The sequence below is a fragment of the Oryza brachyantha genome, chromosome 10 (assembly GCF_000231095.2).
Source record: "Oryza brachyantha chromosome 10, ObraRS2, whole genome shotgun sequence".
Classification (NCBI taxonomy): domain Eukaryota; kingdom Viridiplantae; phylum Streptophyta; class Magnoliopsida; order Poales; family Poaceae; genus Oryza; species Oryza brachyantha.
The window spans coordinates 1,314,470-1,342,139 of NC_023172.2; the positions used below are offsets into that span (position 1 = coordinate 1,314,470).

At 39.3% G+C, this 27,670-nt stretch overlaps 2 protein-coding genes and 1 pseudogene across 4 annotated transcripts; 2 read left to right on the top strand and 1 right to left on the bottom strand.

The window, feature by feature from the left end:
- Positions 1-10,583: 10,583 nt before the first annotated feature.
- On the bottom strand, positions 10,584-12,876 carry LOC102701109 (annotated as a pseudogene).
- A 1,434-nt stretch (positions 12,877-14,310) lies between these two features.
- On the top strand, positions 14,311-18,205 carry LOC102717552. Of its 2 annotated transcripts, none has more exons than XM_006661563.3 (2): positions 14,311-15,559; positions 17,640-18,205. In XM_006661563.3, exons 1-2 carry the CDS (start codon positions 14,326-14,328, stop codon positions 17,654-17,656), a joined length of 1,251 nt encoding a protein of 416 aa, XP_006661626.3. In that variant the 5' UTR covers positions 14,311-14,325; the 3' UTR covers positions 17,657-18,205. The 2 variants fall into 2 exon arrangements, with proteins under 2 accessions (XP_006661626.3, XP_015697194.2); XM_015841708.2 differs by lacking the exon at positions 17,640-18,205 and adding an exon at positions 16,391-16,647.
- A 622-nt stretch (positions 18,206-18,827) lies between these two features.
- On the top strand, positions 18,828-26,851 carry LOC102717279 (queuine tRNA-ribosyltransferase accessory subunit 2-like). Of its 2 annotated transcripts, none has more exons than XM_015841637.2 (11): positions 18,828-19,008; positions 21,577-21,877; positions 21,991-22,165; positions 22,263-22,421; positions 22,638-22,734; positions 22,955-23,025; positions 24,532-24,583; positions 25,443-25,491; positions 25,574-25,711; positions 26,103-26,222; positions 26,312-26,851. In XM_015841637.2, exons 2-11 carry the CDS (start codon positions 21,678-21,680, stop codon positions 26,439-26,441), a joined length of 1,191 nt encoding a protein of 396 aa, XP_015697123.1. In that variant the 5' UTR covers positions 18,828-19,008; positions 21,577-21,677; the 3' UTR covers positions 26,442-26,851. The 2 variants fall into 2 exon arrangements, with proteins under 2 accessions (XP_015697123.1, XP_006661625.1); XM_006661562.3 differs by lacking the exon at positions 18,828-19,008 and adding an exon at positions 19,695-20,070.
- Positions 26,852-27,670: the final 819 nt, after the last annotated feature.

Below are 27,670 nucleotides of genomic sequence, written 5' to 3' on the forward strand. Positions count from 1 at the left end.
ATTATTTGGTGAAGATTATAGATGTTTTAGTCTTTGTTTCTCTGTTTCTTCCATGCACATTATTTGCCAGCACCCAACTCCAAAATATAAGCATTTCTAAAGATTTTATTTTAGTCACTTCACTAGTCAGAGTTTAAAATTTTTATTTATTTAGGTTTCCTATCAAAGTACCTGATTGAATGTGGAATCACTGGAATAATGAGAATCATAGAAATCTGCCAAGAAATGCTTATATTTGGTGCAAAACTAAAAAAACTAAAAAGTATTTATATTTTACAATGGAAAGAGTAGCCTCAGTCAATTAACGTAGTTAATCCGTTAAGGAAGCTTCCCTGTTGTTTTTTTGTCAAAAATGGTGACATAGGGGGATGGAAAATGAGAAAAGGGAAGAAAATGGAGACAATGTAGGTGAAGAAAATAGAGTCAAGGTAGGCCATGTTCGTCTGAAAATTTGTTATCCGGCGTGAAAAATGTAGTACTATCTTCGTCCTATAATAAGATCGTTTTTTGATTTTTGTGCCCAATGCTTTAACCATTCGTCTTATTTGAAAATTTTATTCAAAAACTTAAAAAAAAATTAATCACCCATAAACTACTACTCATATTCTATCATCCAGGAACAATAAAAATATTAATCATAAAAAAAATTCAAATAAGACGAGGAGTCAAAACATTGTATCTAAAAACTGGAAAATGACTTTATTTCGGGATGGAGATAGTAATAGATTAGTACATGATTAATTAATTATTAGTTATAAAAATTTAAAAATAGATTAATATAATTTTTTAAACAGCTTTTTGTAGAAACTTTTCAAAAAAATATATTGTTTAGCAGGTTAGAAAATGTACGCGTGAAAAACGAGAAAATGTGGATTACTTAGCCTCATGGAACAAACATGGCCCCATGGAACAAACTTTTCCTATATAACTTTTTACACGATTTTCAATATTTAAATGTCTAGATTACATGTTACGATATACCAGATAATTGCACAACATACCACGGTAATATTTTAAAGTTTTTCACGTAAAAGTGTGTGATAATGTTTTACTATATAGTCCTTTGTGTTTTGCTTCCGAAGAAAAAACAATCATCTCAACGTAATTAGGGTGCGTTCGGATGGATGTTTGTTACTGGCCAAACAAACATAGCAATAGATTATTAATTAATTATTGGTTATAAAAAATATAAAATAGATTAATATGATTTTTAAAATAACTTTTATATAGAAAATTTCAAAAAAAAATGAGTTTGTAATACCGACTGCCGAACGCGGCATTATCACGACTAAATTGGTTGTTCCATGTGATGTGATGTGATGCGTAATGGCCGGGCATTCGGTACACAAGTCATGTGTTGTAGGCTAAAATAAGGCAGCGTTTAGATTGCAAAAAATTAATTTTACACGTCACATGTTTGACCAGATATTAGAATCGGTTTCGGACACAAAGAAAAAAAACAAATCATAGATTTCGCCAAGAAACTGCGAGACGAATTTTTTGAGCCTAATTAATCCATCATTAGTATATGTTGGTTACTGTAGCACTTATGGATAATCATGACCTAATTAGGCTCAAAAGATTCGTCTCATGATTTCTCTCATAACTGTGTAATTAGTTTTTTTTATTCATATTTAGTGCTCTATTTATATGTCTAAAGATTCGATAGGATATTTTTAGAAAAATTTTGGAAACTAAACAGGGCCTAAACAACGCCAGAAAGCAAGCAAGCCGGTCCAAAAAGATTATATACTCAAGAAGAGATTTTGATCCAATCGTCGATGCGTTGTAGCCGGATGATGAATCATTCAATCAAATGCATAGGTTCTCTATTTTATTATTCGCATGTAATCTCTAATGTGTCTAAACAACTATATATTCAAGCGCTTACGACCGGGAGAGGGATAAACGTATATGCTCGTACTTTTCGCTTTTATTTATATGTTAAAAGTTAAATTTTAAACCTTAATTTTAAAGTTAATTTTATAATTTTTTCATTATGGTTTATTTTCTGACCTTTACTTTTAAATCCCTAAGAATACATATATAATGACTTTATTTATAAATTATTTTTCATTTACAAATATATATATATCAGTTAGTTTTTTTAATGGAAAAACCAGGCCGTATCCGAACAACCGCATCCTTGACGCGCTTCAGAAACCAGTACCAACTATCGGTGTTCTCACTCTTAACAAATGCAAATGCCACTGGTACCACCTGATTGTTACCGTCCACACCGATTGCAGTCAAGATTTGATCTCTGTACTTCCCAGTAAGAATTGTACCATCGATGCAAAGTATGGGCCGACAATGAACGAATGTAAACATACATGCACTCAGTGAGAAGAACACACGTTGAAGCACAGCCTAAAACGGATTTAGAGTCGAAGGGAAGGATTTGATATCATAGAAGCTTCCTGGATTTCTCTATAAAATAACAGCTAGAGTTTTGGAAGATTATCATATGAAGCTTCGAACGTACCAAACTGACGCTCAATAATCTTCTGCTTTGCCATCCAAGCCTTCGAATATGAGATTGTATACTTGTACTTCTCTTCGATATGTCGAATAATTGACTTTGGTTCATACCCTAGGTTGTTCACAACAGCCCCGTACATTTCAGCGGCAATGAATGCAGATGTCATGTTTCTGTGATACTTCTCAACACCTGGAATATGACAATTGTGTCTGGTCACAATGGAGACATCCCAGTAATCCTTCCATTTACCCTTATAAGCATGTACCCTCCATGGACAACCATTATCTGACTGTCCACACTTCACTTCATACACTGACTTGCTTGACTTCACCACCCAGTACTCTCTCTATAATGATATTGCCCACTGCTTAACTGCCTCTGTCAAATCCTCCTTTTCCCGATACATTGCCCCTTGTATGATCTCATTATCCTTGTACTCCAAAGGCACATGGTGCCCTTCTCTGATTTGGAGACCAGAAAAATCCTCATTCGACCATTCTGATGGGTACACATCAGCATATTCTTCATCTGTCGAGTCCTCATCATCAAACCTCTCATTCTCAGAGTCTTCCCTTTCAATAGCCTCAACTATTTCAGGATGCACCTCCCCTTCATCCGCTGCTCCAGTCGGACCCCTATCTTCTCCTTCTTCCCCTTCACCTTCACTACCGGATTCAGGTTCATCTCCTCTACGACTTGGTCCCTCCTGCTCTTGGGTACTCATTGTCTGAGTTCCCACCTTGTTACACACTGCCACGTGGATGACGGGTGGCCATCCTCATTGCATTGCATTTTGCATATACGATCTCCATGTCTCTGTCGAGGTCACCGGCATCGTTTTCCAAATATTACCTTCTTCTGTCCGGCTTATTACCACTAACAAGGTTATATCTTGTGTTTCTAGGTCGTATCGAAATCCCCTCATTAACCAACTGTGAATAGCACCAAATGTCCTTTTAAGAGGTCTATCAATGCCCTTAACGGTGCATTTGAATTGAGTAAAATCTACTCCATATGGACCATACATGACATTTTCTTCTCCATAGTACAGTCGAAACTGCACTTTATTGGTCATACCTACAACGGGAATGCACTGTTTTTTCAACACATCTTTTACGACACTCATTTTAGTGTTCTTATGAATACATATTATTCATACGAATGATATTGTACTACATTACATCCTACCTGTAACTATATTTTAACTATATCATTAATTTTTAACAATAATAAGTCCACGCAATATTTGATCGTAGGTTTGATTATATTTTACCTATAAGTGATAAATCATATTCAACTTCTAATGTCAATACTCCAGTACCAACAAGCAATCATTGTATTTTAATTACCTTTACATTAACTTAAATATGCTTAGCACTGTCCTTAACTACAACATAAACTATTTTCATTTTCTATTTAACATAATTATGTCTTACTTATAGATCATTTTAGTACTCACTAAGTTATACCATTACGAAGTTGTACCATCGCTAAATCAATTATGCAATAAAAAAATTTCTATACTGTACACTACAAATACACTTTTACTAACTAAATTACCCAATGACTACATTAATTATGTATTAATTAAATTTTTTTTACCATACCGTATCAATACATTACATACGGACTCAATTATGTCATCGTTAAATCAGTGATCAACTACTAAATCATACATTGACAACAGTAATTATGTACTACAAAAATATCTTAATTATACACTCTAAAATGATTTTTTTTCTAACAATATAATACAATCGCTAAATAAACAACATTTATTGAACAAAACAAATATTTCGAAAACTTACTGTAGTCTACCGAGAAAATTTCAGCAGGGCTTCGCCGCTCTAGAGCCCTCCCCTCAACTTTGAGTGAGTGAAGTGGGGAGGGGGGAAATGAGGAGGGGGAAGGAGGTTGGCGGCCTTATATAGGCCACCGAATAAACCGCCCTTACGGAGGCGGAAGGGACCGCCTGCAAAATAGCCAGGCCCCTTCCCCCCTCTCCCCGCGGGCACGTCAGCAAATTTGCACTTACCCTCTCCCCGTCCTCCGTAAGGGCGGAAGAGGGCTTGGTGGAAAAATCCGCCCCCGGCCCTAACGGCCGTTCCTCCCCGGCACCGTGTCGTGCGCCACGTCAACATTCCGCCCTCTAGGAGGGCGGGAGGAGGCTATTTCTATGATTTTTTGAATCGAAAAATTAAAATGGTAAATAATTTAATAAATAAAATTAAAAATTCCAAAAATTCCACAACCTGAAGCCTATCAAGTGACATGTGTCATTGTGAAAGCGAGTGACAAGAGTCGTCTCTTCCTTCTTTTTTTTTTCAAGGATGTGTTTAAGGAGGGTTTTGTTTTAAGTATTTGCGAGTTCATCAACATTTGGACTAAAACTCCATGCGTAGTATTTAGATCAACATTCAATCAACCGATAAGTAACTGTCTCTTTTCCTAAAAGGATAACGTTTAGGATATCGCCGGTGCACATATGTTGTCATTACTATTTTAAATATTCTATCCGTTTCCAATATAAATACAATTAATTTTGGAGGATTAATGTTGAGCTGAAAAATGGTTTTGATTAGTTGAGTGGGCAAGGTAGAAAAGAAATTAACTGACTGGCGGCTATGATTGGTTAACATATGAAGATAGGTTGATAAATAGTTTTATTTAGAGAATACTTCAAATCCTAAAAGTAGATATGAGGAAGTACATATTTATTTATTAATGTGCATAGATCGATATGACTTTTTCTTCCCTCAAACCAAGAGAGATGTTGGTCATATGTACTCCAAGAGATAAGATTTTTTTTTCATTGTTGGTATATTTTAGAGTTTGGCACAGAGCGGTAAAATGGCGACATCTGTTGATAGAAAAAAAATGGAGTCAATGTAACCAAAAAAAAAATGGTGAAAGAGTAAGTGGTATGCGAAATATGGGGCAAAATAAGGAGCGGCAAATCTAAAAACAATTAACAAGTTCGTAGAAAAGAAGCAAATTAATTTTCTGAGAATATGAAGTCAAAAAAGTACTTTCTCTCAGTGGAACTGTGGAAGTACATACCAGCTCACGTTGCATCATGCTTTTTTTTTTCTAACGTACGTAAATATATAATCCATATATGTGTCAGCTCAAAAATATTATAAATATTTCCAGCTGTATGACGACTAAAATTGACTGTTTCATGAGATGTGTCATGCCAAAAAATAAATAGGTGATATATCAAAAATCTAAATCTTTCATTTACCTAAAATTAAAATCGACGAATCCTCTATAAGCCGTCAGCATGTCTACACTCTTGTCGTTAGTCTAACCGTTGCTTGGCGGATCTGACCACCGACTCTCGCGCGGTTGAACCGCCCCCTGTCCTCCGGCTTGACCGTACACCAAACGCTGGTTAGACCAGTAGGATCATGAAAACATCGATCGACGAAAATCCAGAGGGGCCCCATGTCACATCGGATATTTAGATACTAATTTAAAATATTAAATATAGACTAGTAAAAAACTAATTTCATAAATGAGAGCTAATCCATGAGACAGATTTTTTTAGCCTAATTAATCCATAATTAGCAAATGTTTACTGTAGCATCACATAGGCTAATCATTGATTAATTAGGGTTATTAGATTCGTCTCGCAAATTAGTCCAAGATTATGGATGGGTTTTATTTATAGACTACATTTACTATTTATAATAAGTATCTAAACATTCAATGTGCCTTTAGCCTCTAGAAACAAAACACCCCTAAGTCACTGGATTGAATAACTGAGTATTATCTTTACGGCCGATGATTCTTTCATCAGATCTCCACGTCACTGACATGGTTTCTCCATATCGACAGCTCTGCACAATCTTCTTTTCTCTCTCTCTCTCACGCAATGACAACTCACATCACAACTGGCTACTGGGCCCATACCGGCCCAGTTAACCTCACGTTAGGCCTCCTTTCCATTGGAAGTCTGCTTTGGCTCCCTCCCAAGCCTGCTTCCTTGTAGCCCGTCCAACGCTGTGCCAGGGGTTGCAGCTTCAGTGCTGACATCATGGTCATCCCGTTGACGCCTGGTCCTTTTCATGAGCAATGTTGGGATTTGGTCTTTCAATCATTCATGGTTCGTTCAACACTGTACATGATCAGATTGATTTGCCTTCTGATTACTACGCTAAACTACGCATAGACGTCGATCACCACCACATCAAAGTCCAAACAACAATAATTCCAAAGTACTCACGTCGATTCGTCATCTACCTTTTGGACTTTATTCTGGCTATATAATCACTCGGTTCTATATTATAAGACTTTCTATATTTATTTATTTAGATTCATACTTATATTAATATAAATATTATTTAGATTCATTAGTATACATATGAATCTAGACAAGATAAAAAGACTTGTAACATGAAACAGAAGTAATATATTCTTTCCTCCCCAACCGATATATGCCGAAAGATTGTATGATGTCATATACCCTAGTAACTTTATACTGAGGATTATCTTGTGTGCTGCAGCACTGGACATGCAGTTGTATCATCGATCGAGGCCTCGGTGATCAAGCATGAATTATCTTCTAGCTTGATCCTGGCCCATTTTATAGTACTTGTGATTTCACACAACGTAACTTTAATAATCGTGGTGTTCTTTTCTTAGTAAAAAACAAACGCCGGTGGCGAATTCATTTTCCAATTTCGCCTTTTCTTTTTTTTTCTCCTCCATTACTATTACATCGCCTCATGCCCCTTATCAAGCAGAACAGTTAAGAAAATATAGCAGATCAAAGGACTCATAATCTCAAACATTTCAGTACTTTTGCACAAGCGCATTGGACCTCCCTCTAATACGATGATATAAAAACAAGGGACATCCAACATGTACAACAACAGTTCTAACATGCTCAACCCTTCTGTTACTCGCGTTCGCAATATGATGGTTCAATCAACGCTTACAAGTAACCACATTCAAAAAATGGCCATATACCAATCCCCTAAATTCCTATGTTATGTTCAATTGAGCTTACTGCAAAGTCAAGAAGCCACCTCCACCTCACTAATGATTGGCGACATCATCCACAAAAATGCCAAGATGAAGCTCTTCAATCATCACATATGTGCCTGCAACAAAAGAAATCATCAGGGTATTAATTCAGAGCTGCTACAGTTCAGTACTCAGAATCCCAATGACAAGGTGTTCCCCATTAGAAGGTTCAAATCTTACAATGGGGCTCAAATGAAACAGACCACCTGTCAAATATTTACACGTCTTCGTCTGTCTCATCGCCCCACTCTTCCTCCTCTTGGTCATTTCCCTCCACTTCCTCCTCTGGGTAATCTCCCTCCACTTTCTCCTCTTGCTCTGGAGCAAACAAAGCAACAGCACGACTCCACCAGAATTCAGATGCATGCGGATGTGGCCATGTGAAAATAAAAAAATAAATTTACACATGCAAACGTAGAGAAAATTTAGATGTATCCTGAGTTCTCTTGACATGATTAAACCAGACAGTCAAAGAGAAATATAACTTCTGTGGGCTCGGTCATCTTCACCCCGATGTTAGTGATGTCAAAACATTGTTCACGTGGTTTTGGAGACTACTTCGTGGATGTGTTCAAACAATTCACAGTAAAAGATATATGCACCGAATTCATTAGTTTCTTTGAAATTAAAAGGGTCAGCTCTTGAGTCTTTGCTCCCAAAAATAGGTGTGCTTCAAAGAGTTAACACTTAAACTAGTGAAGCAATACTTGGTGAGATGCATAAAATGAAATTTCAGAAATGAGATGTAAGTGGGTCCAAAGTGCAGGTCTGCATGATATAACCTTTCAACTTAAGGTGAACATTAGCAGCAAACCATATGTCAACAAGCAGAAACCCTTGTGATAAAAAACATACCTCCCCTTTAAGATCATAAAATGTCTTTTTCACCTCAAAAACTAGCCATTGAGGTGAGGGGCTCCCCCATTTATAATATACTAAGTCCTTTGCCCCTTCACAACCAATGTGAGATTATTCAACAATTCCCCCTTCACACATTGTTGTCCCTCAGCCCTTCACCGTATCCGGGTCCCCACCGGTCCACGGTCCACCGTATCCGGGTCCCCACCGGTCCACGGTCCATCAGGTATACGGGCCCCGCAGGCACCCACATTCTATCAGGCCTTCACACACTGTATCCATCAAGTCAGAGATGTTAAACTAGTCAGACTCTGATACCAATTGTAGGATCGTAAAGGGTCTTTTTTACCTCAAAAGCTAGCCATTGAGGTGAGATGCTCCCCCACTTATATCGTAGGTCCTTTACCCATCCACAACCAATATGGGACTATTTAACACCCCTGTCCTTGCAATGCAGCGTTTGGGTCCAGGTGAAAATCTGTAATTTATTTTAAGAAATAAGCGTTCATTAGTACATCAATATAAATGAGACTGGTTTACAGATAATCATCGCTGCTGAGAGAATGTCAAGCCTCAGGTTTCACCGAATCAAAGAAGTCTTCCACTTCAAAATTAAAGCATGCCTCTTCAATCCTTTGCTCATCTGCACAACATCACAGAACATTTGAGGGACAAATAGATCATACTATGGGAATATCAAGAAACATATAGAGCCATTTTTTCCAACCAAAAACCTTTCAAATCTTTTCAAAAACAAGTATCAATTCACAAAACATACTAGTGACTCAGTTTGACTGCAATACAAGAGCAATGGAAGGATGGGTCTACACAAACATATTAGCTTGCTCAGTGTTGATAATGGAATTCAGTCTTAGCTAAGTTGGATAACCAATGCACAAAGATACCAGCATATATTGTTTGTAATATGGCAAGTTTTTATGATTTTATTTTGGATCTCTCTATCTGCTAATTGTGAAGAACAAGTTTGCTTATGTTTCCAATTCAGATTACTCTAGCTGATCAAAAATCTTGACATCATATAACCATACCTTACCAGTTGAAACATGTATTCTTTCTGTTCAGTAAAAATAAACCTTCTGTATGGATAGCAAAACAACATGGTCAATTATAAAATTAATAAAATAATTTTAGGTTGTGAAAAGTACACAATTGATGAAACTCAAATTGTTTCATGTCACTGCTATCAACAAAGAAACGACTTAAAAAATTGAAATGCAAACTCCATATGGCAGAAATTATGGCCACATGGAAACAATATGTAGTTAATCTCCTTGCTTCTTGTGCAATATATAGCACCGAGAAAAGGGGGCAGAAGAGAAGGAACATGATATTACAAAATCACAAAAAATATGTGGTGCAAGGCAATAACTAACCTAATTTCAACTCCTGCCTCATTTTTGCAGACATTGCAACAGCTAAGTAGTGTGTAGTTAAGTAGTTTGTAGCTATATGCACTAGCACAAAATTATGTTATGCACTTCCCAAGGGCAGTTAAGTAGTGTCACCTATACGCACTAACACACACAGGTGCACATTGATTTGTGATATTTTGAGGGACAAGTGCTCCGAAGCAATAAACATATAGACAACACCCCAAATACAAATATATTACTGATGGAATTCTGCAGTCACAGAATTCAAATCAAGTACGTGGAAATCCAGTAGTTATGATTTGATAGAAGCTTGACTTGTGCACAAGAAAGCCAATGATCTAAATAAGGATAGTAGCATACTGTTGCCCTCTCATCGTCACCAGGTGTATCTGAGGCAGATTCCGCTCCCGTCATAAAAGGGTCAGTTTTTATTCACTCAAGAAAAGGAACATAAGTGTTTTGGCAATCAAAAGAGGGAACAATACCAGTGTTTGAGATTGAAGATGTACATTTGTTTTCAGTTTTGGAGAATTCCTCTTCAAACAAAGGAAGTGCTTCTGCTAGCACTGGATCCACATTTGGGTCAACACTGTATTCAAATCTAGATGCTCCCCTTGTTAGAGATATGGATACATACGGATACGGTTAGAGATAACAGAGTTCAATAAAAACTCTAGAAATAAAGATAAAATCCTAAAAAGATACGATAGAATATTTATCTTGTGCTACAAGTTTCTATCTCATATGTACGCTATAAATAGACCCGTGAGGATTAGTGCAATATACAACAGATCACAATAAATCATATGATTTTTCTCCTATCCAATATTTTCCACACCACTGGCTGCAGCTTCTTGCCTTGCTCTATCTTCTTCGGCAAAGAAACGAAGTCCTTCTGCTAACTCTGGATCCACATTTGGGTCAACACCGTACTCAAATCTAGATGCTCCACCCTCTGCAGCACCCCCTCCTTCATCTCCAGTAAAAGGAATAGTGTTCTTACTTAGGTGGTGTTTAGTTGTTAAAATTTTTTGGCAAAAACATCAAATCGAACGTTTGATCCGATGTCGGAAAGGGTTTTCGGACACAAATGAAAAAACGAATTTCATGGCTAGGCTAGAAACCGCGAGACGAATCTTTTGAGCCTAATTAATCCATCATTAGCACATGTTAGTTACTGTAACACTTAAGGCTAATCATGGACTAATTAGGCTCAAAAGATTCGTCTCAAGATTTCTTCCATAACTGTGCAATTAATTTTTTGGTTCATCTATGTTTAATGCTTTATTTAGATGTCCAAAAATTCGATACGATGTTTTTGAAAAAAAAAATTTAGAACTAAACAAGGCCTTATTAGTGGTAGCATACTCTAGCACTATGCATTTCGGGAAGAACCTGTAGATAACATAATAGATGTTCAGTTGGCAAGGACGTCATGAAGAGCATCTTCCCCAGGTGGGATGTGAACTATGTGGCTGTTGTCACCAATATTCACCGCAGCAACAAGAGCTTCTAATTTCTCAGGCTTTTGATCATCAGATTCACCAAAGTCAACAACATCAAGAGAAACATTATCCTTCTTCAGCCTTTTCCCAATTGCCTCTAATACATTCTTTTCATCTTTTACAGGACTGCAAGGCATGATGTAGCATAATTTCAGCTCAGATAAAATATTTAAATTGTTATTACACCCTCCAGTCACATATACATGGCATCCTTACATCAATATATATTTGTGACAGGAGGAAAAGTTTGGAAGAGTCTATCATGCAACTTGATGCAATACCTGCCAACCAAAACAACTATCCTCTGGCATAGGCTCTTGTTTGGACGATTTTTAAGCACCAGTTGAGCAAACCCAGATAGTAGCAGCCAAGTTTGCTTCACCTCGTTCTTCTAGCCTGACAAAAAGGTATTTCAGTTTTAGGAAGATGTAGCACATGATGATTTCTTACAAGCAGAAGTATTATCAACTATACAGTATCTGATCGATAGTAAGAAGATTTAACATTTTGTGGTTCCCAACTTCCCATTACATACATATCCACTCTTCCTTGTAATATAGATAATCATTTTACAATGGCACATCAAAATGAAACGAATATGGATTGCGAGTTTATGACAGTACAAATGCACAGCAGAATTACTATCGCACTACCTTTAAAAACAAGGCAAAACCGTACAGAGGAGAGATGTCTAAGCATCGTTTCTTCGCATGAGTTTAACTAATCTACAATAACAGAGTGATTACATATTCCATAAGCAACACAACAACGACATCTTTTCCTAGGTCCTCCTACTTTTTCCCTTGACCACATTGTACTTAGTGATCAGACCCATACTATATTCAGAATTGAATTCCAGGAGGATAAGCTGAGTTGATGGTTCCTTAGCGACTTGGCATGCATTTAGCACTACTGTTGTACAAAACAAGAGATCGGTGTGCTTTTCACAAACAACATCATGGATTGATCAGTAAATTATCTGTGCTCTAACCAAACCAAACCAAACCAAAGTGATCATGGATTGATAATCCTGGAGCACAACAAAGTTTAAACCAAACTCAACGTGATCATAGATGATAGATTGATCATAGAACTATCCCAGATTCCGAAATCGTTGGAGGAACATGCAAAATCCCTGGTCTGCGCGAGGAGCACGCGCACGCCGTCCCCGGCCATGGCCACCACCCCGACCGTGTTCTCCGGGTTCGACTGCAATGCAGAATGCACACGCCCCCCAAAACCCAACCCGCCTAAAATAAGACCCAATCCAACCCAGCCAAGCGTAAGCACGCGGGGGGCAATGAAGCAAGCAAACCGACCTCCATTTTGGCGTGGAAGACGAGGTTGGCGGCGGCGGCCTGCGCCCGGAGCCTCGTCGGCGGGTAGTCGCCATTCCGCATCCACTCCGAGTCATCCACGCATATCACCGTCGCCTGCATTCATGCACGCGCGTGCGATCCCGTCCAACGACCGAAGGAAAAACAAACTCGTCAGAAATCACCATAGCGCACGGCACGAAGCTAGCGGCCGGCGAGAGTTCAAAGCGAGCACGAATGGGAGCATGGGGATCAGGAGGCGGGGAAGCTGCACAGACCTCGAGCACCATGGCTGGCCGTGGGGGGTGGAAGCAGGAGCAAGGTGGTGGTGGAGGAGGGGGCGCGTGTGGTGTGCTGCTCGATCGGGTTGCTTGCTGAGGAAGGAGATTCGAACGACGAGATCACGAGAACGTTCTTCAAGGTTTTGGGGGTTCCAGAATCCAGACCAACCCAAAATCGCTGCTCATCAACCAAAATAGACGATCGAGTTTGCAAAATTTTCACCAAGTGAATTTGGGTTTTGTTTGAATTTTTTAATTTGATTTGTTTATCAACCAGTTCTGTATATCAAATTGTGTCAATATATCCGATAAGCAGCGGCGAATGTACATGGAGTTATCGGCGTCCTCGACTCGGGGTAAATTATTCAATTAGTATGTAAGTATAAAAATTAGATAATTAATACGTAATGGAACTCGGTAATTTCTATTTTGGGTTCGCTAATGCTGAAAAGAGTGATACGATAGATGTGTTTTTTCGTTGATGAAAGATAAGAGAGGATAAATTTTCTGATATTTTGATAACAATTCTATAAAAGTAAAAAAATCTATTGTATAGATGTATAGAGGTAAGATGATGTACTTTCATATAGAAACTTTTTAAAAATAGAACACAACATTTACTATTCGAAAAACGTGTGCGTAAAACCGAGAAATAATTTGGCATAAAACAACATGCATGATATGCTAGCTGTCATTAACAATATCTTAAAATCTTATCCTAACAAAAATAACATGAGTACCACCATTATTTATTTGAAAATAGTTTGACACAGCATAATTTATGCGTTCCAAATTAGTGATATCCTTTAAATCTATTGAGATGGTAGGATTAGGGTCTGTTTCGTTTGCTAGCCACACTTTACCAATATGAGTAAAAATATTATCAAACTTGTCTAAGAATTTCATCATTCTTTTATGAGTCATGAAAAGATAGGAACTAGTTCGCTGGAAATGAATCAGGTTATAATTATGGCTACCATCAAATAGGTTTAAGTTGTTTAAAGTTATACTACCTCCGTCAGGAATGTTTAACACGTTGAATTTTTAATACATTTTTATCATTTGTCTTATTAAAAAATTTATATAATTACTAATGATTTTTATATTATTTTATTTATTATTAAGTATACTTTTATGTATATGTAACTTTACATATTTTATAAAAAAATTGAATAAGATAAATGGTTACATGTATATTAAAAAATCAATATTTAAGAATGGAGGGAGCAGCGTGGCAAACTGAACTGTGGCTACTAACTAAAGACTCCGTAAGACTCAAAATAGACGTCGGTCATTCAATTCAATCTGAGGGAAAAGATAAATTGGCCAGACTGTTTTAGCTGATCAAAGACAAAACATTCAATAAAACAAACCGGAGCAAAATTGTCAAAGCATTTCAGTATTTTCTATTAAGCCAAAAAAATTCCCTCTCTAGTTCACAACTGCTGCTGAATTCCGATGGACGCGCCGGCAACGCCATACCGCGGCCGCCGCAGCAAACGCCAACGCGGCGGCGAGCCCAGCGAGGAGCCGTCGCCCGCGTCCCTCCTTCCCGACTACATACTGGCCGAGATCCTCCTCCGCCTCCCGCCGGACCCGTCCTCCCTCCCCCGCGTCTCCCTGGTCTGCAAGCGCTGGCTCCGCCTCGTCACCGGCCCTCTCTTCCACGGCCGCTTCCACAACCCCGGCGGCCGCCGCGCTCCCCTCCTCGGCTTCTTCCACAACTCCTTCACCCTCCCCTGCTTCATCCCCACCGGGAGCGCCCCCGACCGCGTCCCGGCGGAGGCCTTCTCGCTCCGCCGCCACCCGGGCCGCTGGCTCTTCCTCGGCTGCCGCCGCGGCCGCGCTCTCCTCGCCTCACCGTTCTCCGCCTGGCGCCACCTCATGGTGTGGGACCCCCTCTCCGGCGACCGCCACGACATCCCCGTGCCGATAGCCTTCGACCAGCGCTACTTCCGCGGCGCCGCCTTGCTCTGCGACGCCGCCGTGTGCCATCGCCCCACCCCTTTCCGCGTGATCTTCGCCTTCGTCGACCAGCTCCGCCTCCCCTGCGCTTGCAGCTACTCGTCGCAGTCCGGCACATGGGGCTGCGTGTTCTACGGGAAGGCGGTGATCCCACAAGGTCTCAAATCAGCGATGGAATCGGATCCTGTACGTCTCGGTGGAGGCATCTCGGGGGAAAAGATTTCTGCTATTGACATGAGGCCTCCTGTTCCTGTTGGGAATGTTCTCTACTGGCTGCTCCTTAGAAATTACATCCTCGCGTTCAACATGGATGCCAAGAACTTGGCTACGAATGTGATTGCTGGTCCGGATCCTGTGTATTTTCTGAATGATTGGAGCGTGCAGATTATGCCGGCAGAGGGTGGCAAGAAGCTTGGCTTCCTAGCACTGAAATGTCTGTGCCTCAACCTTTGGGTGCGTCAGAAACACTCTGGCAGTAGCACTGCAAGTTGGGCGATCAGCAGGACTATGAAGCTGGACATGTTCCTTCCTCCAGAGCTGTTGTCCCTTCGTGGTGGGGTGTTGGCGCAGTTGGCGTTGCTTGGTTCTACTGAGGATGGTGATGTGGTGTTTCTACAGACAACAATTGGTGTCTTCACGGTCCAGCTTGATGGTATGAAGTTCAAGCTGGTGCTGCCAGACGAGAAGCTGGCTGTGGTTTATCCCTATTCAAGCTTCTATTTGACAGGTACCCGGTTCGTGATTCTTGAAAGGAATTAACTGAATTAGTTGTTACCTTAGTTTGCTGTTGACACACTATCACTTGAAATGGCAAGCTGTAATTTATATCAGATAAGAATAGGTGTAAATCTGGTTCTGGGAATCGCTACATTTCAGTTAATGAAACATTAACAGATTCCAGTCGAATTCTTACTCTCCGTGATGTCTCGGAGACAGCAGGGCCCAGACAAGTAAGGTCCAGGCGTTGGGGTGGGGGTGGGAGAGAGGTTTGGGGGCAGTGGAATGTGGGGTCTCCCCATGCTTAGGCCGCGTTCGTCCCCCCCTTAAGTTAAGGGGGTGTTTGTTTCTAGGAGCTAAAGTTTAGCCCCTAGTCACATCGAATATTTGGATACTTATTATAAATAGTAAACATAGACTATTAATAAAACTCATCCATAATCTTGGATTAATTTGCGAGACGAATCTAATGAGCCTAATTAATCCATGATTAGCCTATGTGATGCTACAGTAAATATTTGCTGATTATGGATTAATTAGGCTCAAAAAATTCGTCTCACGGGTTAGCTCTTATTTATGAAATTAGTTTTTTTATTAGTCTATGTTTAATACTTCAAATTAGTGTCCAAACATCTGATGTGACATCCCCTAAACAACCCCTAAGTTAACTTAACCCTCTCGTTTTTCGCGCGCACACTTCCTAAACTAATAAACGGTGTTTTTTTGCAAAAATTTTCTATAGGAAAGTTGTTTAAAAAATCATATTAATCTATTTTATATTTTTTAATAATTAATAATTAATTAATCATGTATTAATCTACTACTACGTTTTCTGTGCCAGGTAAGTTAACTTATCCAACCTTGTACCGAACGCGCCTTAGAGGGATGGCCCAGCCTGTTGGAGCCATGAGGTTGAAGGAGAGCGGTGGAACCGTGGAAGGGTTAGTGGTAGGGGTGAGAAAAGACAACTAGTTAGGAGATGGAGTTACTGCCTAAGATGAGGAAGGTAGGGCTTGGTGGAGATTTCATCAGTGAGAATAAAGAAATAGCGTGGTGGGGGCTGTGGAGGTGGAGGAATGGAGGGGAGTGTGGAAGCCGGCAAGGCAAAAGGCAGGTGGCGGGGGGGGGGGGGGATTGGGAGGAGAAAGCAAGTGTGGGTGAGGAAGAAGACAAGGGAGGTAGGGTTGGGGATAAGGAGGTATTGCATGAAGCTTGAAGACATTTTCTCTGCCCAGAATTTGACTGGTTTTCCATTTCTTTTTAGGCACCTAAGCAGTAGACAGTTCTGTCTGTTATTTTTTTTTACCAGTGTAGTGACTTGTAATATTATTACTTTTGAGTTTCAGTCAGACAGTGAAAATTTAAAAAACTACATCAATCCTCTCACCTATCATGTATATTATATATAGGAAAACACTCTTACCTTTCTTTAAAAGAGCTATTCCTTAAATGCTTGATAAACCATCCATATTAGCATTTTTTGAACCATATTAGTCATTTGTACCTATTATGTATGTTATATACAGAAAAACACCCTTGACTATCTTTAAAAGAGCTATTCTTTAACTGTTTGATAAACCATTTATAGTAACATTTTTGGAATCATATTAATCATTTGTACATATCATGCAAGTTATATATAGCAAAGCACCCTTAGTCCCTTACCTTTCTTTAGAACAGCTATTATTTTAATACTTAGGCATGTTTGAAGTGTGTTGGAAGAGGGAAGCTGAAAGATTATTTGTTTTTTTATAGCTACTTAATAGTATAAACGATGGAATTAATCCCTACAAAGTTGAAAATCTACTCTAGAAAGGAGAGATGGTGAACTTCTATATAAGAACTTTTTACAAAAAATACACTATTTAGCAATTTGAGAAGCATGCTAACGAGTAGATTAAAACAACTTTGTCCAACTAAGTTCTTTTGTTTCCCCCAGATAAAGGTAAACCTGGTAAAAAAACAATTTACATAGCTTGACATCCTAATGCATACACATAATGGTTGATGGATCCTTTCTTTTAATTCATTTGTTCATGTTCTGATAGAGGGACTAATTTTTTATTCCCTTCTTGTTTGCTTGCTGCTAGCTGGTTGTATTACTTGAGGAAGACCAGTGAGATAATTGGACTTGATCGAATTCACCTGGCTGCGGGTCTGCGATGTTGAATGAAGCAGTGATACATCATGTTCATTTGCTCAATACAGTACTACATCAGTTGGATGCTTTGTCTGTTCAGCACATGTTCTTAAATAACAGCTTCATAATTGGTATACATCTTTTTCTAGTAGTTTTTGAGCCAATAGTTGCCCTGTCAAAATTGGTATACATGTTAATAGGACTGACTCTGGATAGGTGTATATGAAGACTTTTGTGAATCAGTTGGACTGTACGCTTATCAAAATGCATGTATGATACTTCAACTGCTTGCATATATGATATCTGATAGAGCAGCTGATGCGTCTCAGCTTTCAGCTGGGGCAGTAGAGATTACTGAAAGTGTCTTTTGCATGTAACATTGTGAGGTTTTTATGCTGGCACCTGGTGTGTGCGCACGCACGCCATTTGTGAGGTTTTTGCATGCCATTGTACGCATGCTGCAAACATCAGGTGCTCCAACTTCATTTACTTGTTGTATATTATAGTACCTTTCATGGCAATATACCGTTTTATTTATTTATAGTTGAAGCTGGTTGTTTGTTCCAAGCAACAACTGGCAACATTTGGGATCAGAGCGAGTGATTGTCCGGCTTTTTTAGGGAAAAGTTAATCGGTATGTTTGTAAACTAAAAATAATTTTTAAATAAAATGTTTATATACATGTTCTTAGTGATCTAAAAGCTAATCCTGAAAAATAATCCACGATGAAAAAAACTCAAAATTAACTTTAAATTTAAGATTAAAAATCAAATTTTGAATTATAAGCTTATGTAGAAGTCAAAAATGAGGATCATAGAAACCAATAACACCTAGGTATAGGCGTAGATTCATATAGGATGAGACTATCATGAGAAAAGTTTCTCATGGTAGTATAGACCTAACAATTTTGTCAGCAATAATTGTTCAACCCAGTAATAAATTTATACCTTTAAATAGTCAAAGCAACCACAACCATTCAATTGGATGGCACGGCTAGTAGGCCGTGCTTGGGCCGACACTGTCCGGGAAACACAAGAAACTGACTCTCTAAACAGGAAGCACAGCAATGGCAGCCCGTCGTACGTACCCCTTTCATAGCCTGACGGAGCGGAAGAAGGTGAGTAGGCCAGCGATGGCGGAGTTGAGATCAGAGACGGACGCGCGGAGGCCGTGGGAGTGGCCATAGTGGAGGAGGTCGTGCGGAGGCTGTGGGAGTGCCTCTCCCCCCTGCCGCCATCACCACCGCTTCACCTCTTCTCGAGCAGGCTCCGACTAGGGGTTGCGCGCCGGCCGCCATTCCTCCCCTCTCGAAATCCGAGGTATTCGTCCTCCCCTATCCTCAGCCTGAGTTGATGGGAGGAGAGATCCATCCTAAAATGGGAGCTGGGACTCATTTTGATTTTTTTCGGATCATCCCGGATTAGCTGTAAGTTAGCACGCGCTGCATACAGAATATGAGGTAGCAGTATATTCTGAAGACCTTGATTGAGTACTGGTGGCGTTGAATCAATAGAGTCTGTTTAGGTTAAGAGCAGGTACAATAGTAGGCTATAAGCCAGCTATAATCATATTTTAAAGAGACAAGAGGGAAGAGAGAAGAGAGATGGACAACTAATTTGTAGTCAACTGCACATAGACTCCAAGACACAGTATATGTATGGCTATAAATTAATAGCCCACCTCTTTTTTCTCTCTCCTCCTATCTTTTTAAAATATGTTTATAGCTGACTTATAGCCTGCTATTGTACTGCTCTAAGGGATATGGATTGCTGTTGCTGTTCTAACCAAACAACACAGTCTAAGACTCTTTCCTAAATTAGTTTTCTCTATAACTACACTGGACCATATCATTCTTTCTTAATTTTTTTTCCTTCATCAAATCAATGCTTCGTAAAAGGGAAAACAAAGAAAATAAATAATGCACTGAAAAAAAACCAACCAAAAATAAAAAAGCCCAAACTTTAAATCGGATAGGCCCAAAACACTTGCTCTGGCCGCAGCAGCAAAGATGGGCCAAAAAACCTTCCTAACGAGGACGCCACCTCCACCGGAGCTCGCCTTCGCCGCCGCCGCCTCCCCCCATCGCGCCGCCGGCTCCCCCTCGTCGTCCACGCCGCCGCGGGCTCGACCGCACCGACTCGTCCCGGCAGCCGCTGAGCCGACGCCCCAGCCTCAACACTCAGCCCCATCCGCCCCGCCCCCCTCAGTCCCTCACCCTCCACCCTCCACTGTCGCCACCGCGCAGCCGTCATAGCCATCCCCCATTGTGCTCGCTGCTGGCAGCGCTCCACGACGACGCCGGCTCTCTCGCCTCCGTTATCCAGGCGGTCTTCCAGGGGGGCAGCACCGAACGACTGCAGAAGATAAACATCGTCGTCCAGGTCTGTTCTACTTCTATCCCCATCCTCTTCTGGAACCTGCTTCATGAACCCTAGATAGGTTCTCCTCCAGATCTTCAGGTTTCTCTCTTAATCTGGCTTAACCTTGATGCTAATGACAGTATTTTTGTTCCCAGAAAGATAAGGGATATATGGATTGCTGTTGCTGTTCTAAACTCAATGTGCATTGTGATTGTGCTAATATTGCCTTAAGCTAAATTTTATTTTCCTTCTGTTAGCCGTAAAGGTGGAATGCATTTTAACTATACACACGGTGATGTAACTCACTTGACAGTTTGGATCGGCAACTATGGTTTCTTTCTAGGCAACTTGTAGTTTCAGTTCCTCAATTGAATAACAGTACACATGAAAAGATGGACGAATTGTGAGGTCATTCTTTTAGCTGGATATAGGCTTATGTTGCTATTTGTTAGTTTGTTGCTAGGAAATGCCAATGCTCGATTACAAGACCTGAGTATTCATGTGCAATTGTGCAGGTCACTTTTTTCTTGCAAATAAAAGCTGAACCAGCAGTCAACATACAGAGATAATTCCTGGAATTTTGATATTTTGGTCCTTTTAAGAAACTTATTTTACAAATAGAGCCCTGAAAAAATTTATTGTACGAATGGACCTTTTTGACCACGCGAACGATATTGGCACCGTCCTTTTAAGTCATTATTACATGGTTACATGGTCAGAGGACGGTGCCAATATCATTGGCGCCGCCTATACAACGACAGCGCTAATAACGTTGGCGTGGTAAAAAAGGTATATTCGTGTAATAAATTTTTTTAGGGGTCTATTTGTAAAATAAGTTTTTAAAAAAGACTAAAATGTCAAAATTGCACGAGATAATTCTGTTTCATCTTTGACATTGTGTATTATAGGTCCTTACCTGGTGATAATTAAGAAATTTGTCCCCTGTTTTAGTTTCTCTTCTTTCTAATATCCAAGCTACATTGCTCATCCTTCCATCAAAGATCAGGAATTTATCCAGCACTTCCGTGCATTCCATCAAACTCCCACTGTTCTCGGCATCTTCACCATTTCCACCAGCATTCCTCGTTTTCTACCCGTAGGAAACCGTCTTGAATGTGTCACAGTAGCTGCTGTTCTCCCTACCTGACCCCACTGGCAGGTCCTTGGCTGTGGCCACAGCCGTTAGCTCAAATTGGAATAATATACAATTGTAGAACCCCATGTCTGGCAACCGTTAGATTGTACCAATTACACTTGATGTGAATTCTCGTTTCAATTATGAATGTGTGCCTGAGAGTCATGCAGAAATACATTGCGCAGCTTGCCACAATGACCAACTGCAGCTCATGTCTCTTCCGTCATATGGGCATTCATCAATATAGGCTATTTAAACTGGTTCAATTAGCTGGTGTGAAATGTTTGATATTAAGTCAATATAGGCTATTCCACACATCGTCTTCATCCGCCTTCCACTAGCTGGTGTGAAATGTTTGATATTAAGTGAATATTTTATGCTTGCTTGTACAGGTTAATTTATCCTAGTCCGCAAAACTGGAACAGCAGGAGAGATAGATAAGATAAGGTGATAATAGTATACCACAGTGAACTAAAGTCCCCTGAAGTGCAGGATGCGGTTTGCAGTGACAAAAGTTTGTGGTGGTGGAGCAAAAGCACGGGCAGGCATGATCCAGATTGGTGGCAGTAGCATTGAAACTCCAGCGCTGCTTCTGTCCACACGCAAGGGGCTGCCAGCATTTATGTCCCGTGATCTTCTTGCCTCCCTCCCCCTCCCTGACTCCCTCCTCCTCCATGTCTGCCCAACCCACTTGTAAGCTCCCATCCTCTTTTTCCCAGGCCATATGTTCTGTAAGGTCCTCCCTCCTTGGGCAGGGAGGTCTGTTTCTTCAAGTGAATTTGATCACCTTTCCTTTCATTTTTCAGTATGGAAGGCCCTCCATCAAAAACAATATCAAATATTGGTGGCTTGCATCATATGTTGGGTCTTCCTGATCATATCCTCATTGCCGCAGCTGGTGATTCTATTGAGAGTCTACCAACAAGTGAAGCAAGCAATAAATTTGGCGCTTCCTTTGAAACACCAGCAGGCCGAAGACTGGTAGGTAGCTCTAATAATTTTTCTTTTTAAAATTTTTTATGGATGCATTTTTTTAGTTTTTACATAAAACGAATCAACTTCCTTAAATTTTTTTTAGGTCAAACCATCAGATTACATGGATTTGATTTCCTGCATGAAACCTAATTTGTGGGCAAGTCTGGCGGATGAGGTTCCAGCTTGGGCTAATGAGAAACGAAATAAAGTTTCTGTTGAGCGCACATTACGCTGGCTTGATGCATGTATTTCTCTGGATGCGGTATGAGTTAATCTATATTCAGCTGAAGTGTTTAGTGTTTTCTTTGCTGAATTTTACGCATATGTCCTTTTACCATCCTGTTATCTGATTTTCCCCCCTCTCTGATTCCTGCATATACACATGTTGTTTTTTACATGTCTTATGTTTTAATGGAATCAAGCTCACACATTTGCTTTTCATTAATAAAACATTTTTTTGCATGACTGATGCTTTCAGGATGCTGGAGCAAATACTTTGGGTGTAGTTGTGGGTGGATCTAGTATAGAACAACGGAAGCTATGTGCCACTGAAGTGTCAAAGAGGAATGTGTCAGGTTGTTTTCGCTTATCATTCAGAAGACCATTAAATTTCAGTAGTTATATTGCCTATCTACTCGTTTCCTTTGACAAGGGTGGAGTCTAAACTTTGCTGAATTTTCTACCATTGTCAGTTCAATGGTTGTGGCTCTTGTAGATACTTTAAATCTTCAATTACTCAGATAAACCATTATTTGATACATACACTAAAATTTTGTGTTGCAAAGTCTTTTGCAGGTTTTTGGATAGGAGGGTTTGGCCTTGGAGACAGTGCTGAAGAGCGTTGCAGTATACTCAATGCTACAGTGGTGAGGAAAAACTATTATTTACCCTGAAATTACTGAAGTGGATTCTATAATGCCCTTATGGTAGTATTGTCGTGCAGTCTGTTACTTTTATTTACCTAAGGTTGCTTGAATCTTTTAATTCATCAACCTCAGATGATCTTTCTGCAAAGTTCTGTCCCTTACCTCTCTTGCATTTGTTGACAAGAGATATTTTACATAAATGATCATGAATATGAAACCTGCAAAAGTAAATTCTGGCAAAACTAATAAACTAGTAATGCATTCCTGACCTTTATGCAAAATGGCACAACCCACGCTAAATAATGTTGACATAGCACAGCTTCAATGCCACATCATTCTTCCTTTCTTTCTTTAGGCTGTGTAATATCATGTAGTTGTCTCCAGGGTTTCCGAAACCCCACGGTAGCGCGGTTACTGCACGGTAACCATGGAAACCACTACAAAAACAATAAAAAAAAATTGAATTCAAAATCCTGTCTCCACGGCTTCTCCGCAATTTTGTTGAAAAAACCATGCGATTTCACGTGGTTATTGCATGGTTTTGCTAGAGAACTGTGGCAAGTTCGGTCCGAGGGGAATATAAATGAAAAAAAACTAAGATGCTTAAAAAAATATGGAAAAAATAGGAAATAACTACTATGATATATTTGGTACATGTATGACATATTAGTTGGTAAATAGAAAAAATCGGTATGATCTTTGCTAAATGTTTGGCATTCAAACATTTATAGATGATAATTCCCAATTGAGCAATCAATATACAACAACGTTGATATTTAGACTTCATGCATGTACAAATAGTAGAAATGTATACTGTTCATTATACAAATTTTTCTGGACTAGATATGGGGCTCAATGAACAGTAGCTCTATCATCAATTTTTATTCATTTTCCAATATTTAATTGGTTTTGACTAAGATTTTATCCTAGAAACATTGTTTTCGTAAAATTATCACCAAAACTGTTCTACAACTCCATATGTATTGCTAAGATTTTGATCCTAGAAATGTTATTTTCGTAAAATGTCATCACCAAACTGTTTTACAGCTCCATATGTATTACCAGGATTTTTTGTGATTGTTTCTACATTTTTTTCAAACTTTTTTAATTTGGTCGAACTTCATTCGAATCGGTTCGTAACTGCTACCATACCGCTGCAATTTTTGACCAGTTACCTTGGTAACTCTGTCACTTTACCAGTGTAACGTAAACCCTGGTTGTCTCTGGCCATCAATACCTGTTGATGTTACATGACAAAAGCATCAAACCGTTATGGAATGTATCTCTTGAAGAAAGTGTTGAACGGATCTAAACTGTTTTTGTGTTATAGCATCATAAAGAACTAAAACAATCCCTTACCTTAGTCTTAGATTGCAAGCAATTGTACTTCATACTTGTAGTTAACAAGCAGAAACTATTGTGCTTCATATAATTTATATATTCCATAAATTTATCAAGCAGTGTATTTCATTTTTATACAACTGTGCATTTACTTTATTCTTTCAGGATTGCTTGCCTCCGGAGAAACCCCGGCTCGTCTCTAGGCTTGGTCTTCCAGGTGCTTGTGCTGTCTCACGTGCATTAGACAGAAGATTTGGACTTGGGCATCTTTGTCATGTTAATTTATGGCCTAGTGGCTTCATCTAGATGTTGTTGGTTATGTTTGGCTTCTGCATCAAGCCATCAGCTGGACCATCACTGCAAGTTTAACACACTTTTCTGACAAGACCATGTGAAAGCTATGCCTAGCTCGTCTCTAAGCTTGGTCTTCCAGCCCAGGTGGCTGTGATGTCTGTAGTCCAGCAGGCAGGAAATTTGAATAGGGTTGTGCTTCTTGCTGAAGTTTAATGTCATAGGCAGGGGCCAAGGGATCGAGGCCCATGGACCCAACCCCTGGCGAGTGAACAGTAAACGCGTGAACAGTACAAATGTGAACAGTGTACGCGGTACTGTAGCAGTTGGTTGGGTGATAGGATAGGATTAAGAGATAAAATTAGATTAGATTAAGTTAGTTATTTAGGGATTAAGTCTTACCATCTATACAAGGGATGGATTGTATTGTAATTTTAATCAAGCAATGAATCAGAGTTAGTTTTCCCTAATCTAAGTCCCCCTCTCATCCCCTAACAGCCGTCGCCGCCCGGCTATCCTCCCGGCGGTGTTTACCCCCTATGAACCCTAACCCATAACATTTAAGGACTTCTTTCATGTAGATGCCATTGGCTCTTTTTGGCTTCTGCATCAATACACCTCGATGCATGTTTTCATTAATTTCTGATAATAATGGTGCCTTAGAAGTAGAATGATCTCATCTTTGTCTGATATAAATGCTGCACCTAGCCCTTTTCTCAGTTGTCTGATAGAAAACTAGCATCATTAACAAGTTTGTTCATTTTTGTACTTTTTATTTCTTGTAGAGGAGGTATTGGAGGGTGTAGCTGCTGGTATCGATCTATTCGACTCCACGTATGTGCATGAATATCTTTCTGTTGTAGCACTTGTAGTTTCAATAGCTTGGTTTAACCACTGATTTTATATACTTTGACAGGTACATTTACCAACTTACTGTGGGTGGTTTTGCATTGATCTTCCCGGTTGACATGGTTGGAAAAACAATGCACAATGGAGTATTGAATCATAGTAGTGGAGAGTTCACAAAGATTAATTTGCGTGCAACGATATATCGGTAGGTGCCTTGCTCTACAGAAATTTCATATGTCCATAAGGACACACTTAAATACCTTGAATAAATAATTTTAGTTATATGTTGGGCATACAAACTTTTCCTGGCATAAGTTTTAACTGTACGAATGATCCTCGAGTAATTTTTTTTTTGTTTGAGGTGTGTGCATGCTCTGTATGTTTATGGATTCATAACTTGTTCCTAATTCTTTCAAGAAAATATTTGCAATTTGTGTATAGAGCAGCCAATCATTAAGCACCACTTTCTGAGAATGAATAATCATCAATTGTTCCATTTGAAACAAGCATAAGGTTCAAATTTTGTTGACTTTTTCAAGTCTATTGGTTGTGTTTATTTGACTATATAAGAATTTTGGATATGCTTTTTTCTTCAGGAAAGACACGTCAAGGATAGTTGATAGCTGTAGCTGTTTCACATGCCAGAACCATACTCGTGCTTACCTCAATCATTTGCTCAACGTCCATGAGATGTTGGCCCAGATTCTACTGGAGATGTAAGCCCAAGACGAGAAATTTCAGCGATACATTTTAGTATGTATATATCTGAGTGACTGACATTGTTCTGCTTATGCCAAATTTGCAGACACAATGCACATCATTACCTTTGCTTCTTCCGGTTGATACGAGATGCAATAAAAACCGGAGAGTTTGATGACTTTCGGCAGCAGTTTGTTCAGAACAGGCGTGCTCATCTTGCAGAAGCTGTTCTCTAGATATTAACGAGGATTATTTGGCTTTTCATACAAGGCTTGCCGGAAATTAGATTCAATTGAATCCAAACAATCCCTCTCTTCGAAAAATCCAAGAGACAGAGCTATTAACATTTTGCAAATCCCTGAAAGGAAAAGGGATATATAGAGAGCGCTAGATGGCAGAATTATTAGTTACCTTTGGATGAAATTTGGGTTTATTAACCAGTTACTATTATTATAGGTAACACTGCATGTACCGACGTACGAAGTTTTGGTTAGTCTTGTCTCTTCATGTTAAGGTTAGATCAACCTTCTGAATTGAGGAAGAACGTGTTATATGATCGCAAACTACAATATTTTGGGTGCATAACTTTATTTAAGTTTGTTCATCAGGATTTTGAATTCGGATGGTTATTTACTTGACAATATCGTAGAACTTTTGTTTTGTCTATTTTTTTTTTGAAGTAAAATACATGGCTAGTTCGTAATCTTGGACCGAGATGTTATCGACGTCCGTGAACTTATAAAATGCATCTATAATGTATTATTACTCGTGGTTCAAAGTGCAAGACATGTAGCTCGGGTGGTGACATGGGCATATACGGTGATGAGAATTTTGTACTTAAACTCATTTTACGTACGGCACCAAATCAATTCCCACTTGGGAGAGGGTGAAGAGATAGTGATCAGAGCAGCACGATCATTAGACTAGTCTTAATGCATGATTCATGAGAGTGTTATAAACTCATTAGTTTTGGTAACTATGTCATAAAAACTATGCATTGAGTGAAACTATGCATTAAGACTGCTCTGAGCGATGAGAGCCAAGATGTATAAAGTGATAAAAGAAGAGGCTGATCTCATAAGTCTAATGTGGATCTCAATTTGTACATGCGATGGAAGTTGATTTTGGGCATATCGTAGCGAAGGGGCTTAAATAAAAGATTTTCTGCTACCGTGGACAGCTACATCGGTATCTGGAGTTACATCATTTATATTTTGGATCTTGGAAGATATATTAACCAAAGATTATGGATCTGGATGCGTACCTATTACACTTTGGTATAGTTCAAGTACCAGACGTGTATTTTATATTTTCTTTAGATATTGGAAAATGTTTTGTATCTCCAGACTCTGCTACGATGCACACCACCAAGGTGATTTAAATTCTGATTGGTTTATAACGTTGTTATTTGTCTTTGTGTCTATTGGACGCGTGTTGATTACATGCGATGTAATTATGCGCGTAG

Coding starts and splice junctions, on each gene's coding strand:
- LOC102717279 (XM_015841637.2), top strand. CDS start 21,678: ATGCGGTTTGCAGTGACAAAAGTTTGTGGTGGTGGAGCAAAAGCACGG. Junction 22,422..22,637: donor CATGTATTTCTCTGGATGCG/GTATGAGTTAAT, acceptor TGATGCTTTCAG/GATGCTGGAGCAAATACTTT. Junction 26,223..26,311: donor GCCCAGATTCTACTGGAGAT/GTAAGCCCAAGA, acceptor CCAAATTTGCAG/ACACAATGCACATCATTACC.
- LOC102717552 (XM_015841708.2), top strand. CDS start 14,326: ATGGACGCGCCGGCAACGCCATACCGCGGCCGCCGCAGCAAACGCCAA. Junction 15,560..16,390: donor TTCAAGCTTCTATTTGACAG/GTACCCGGTTCG, acceptor TTTCTGTGCCAG/GTAAGTTAACTTATCCAACC.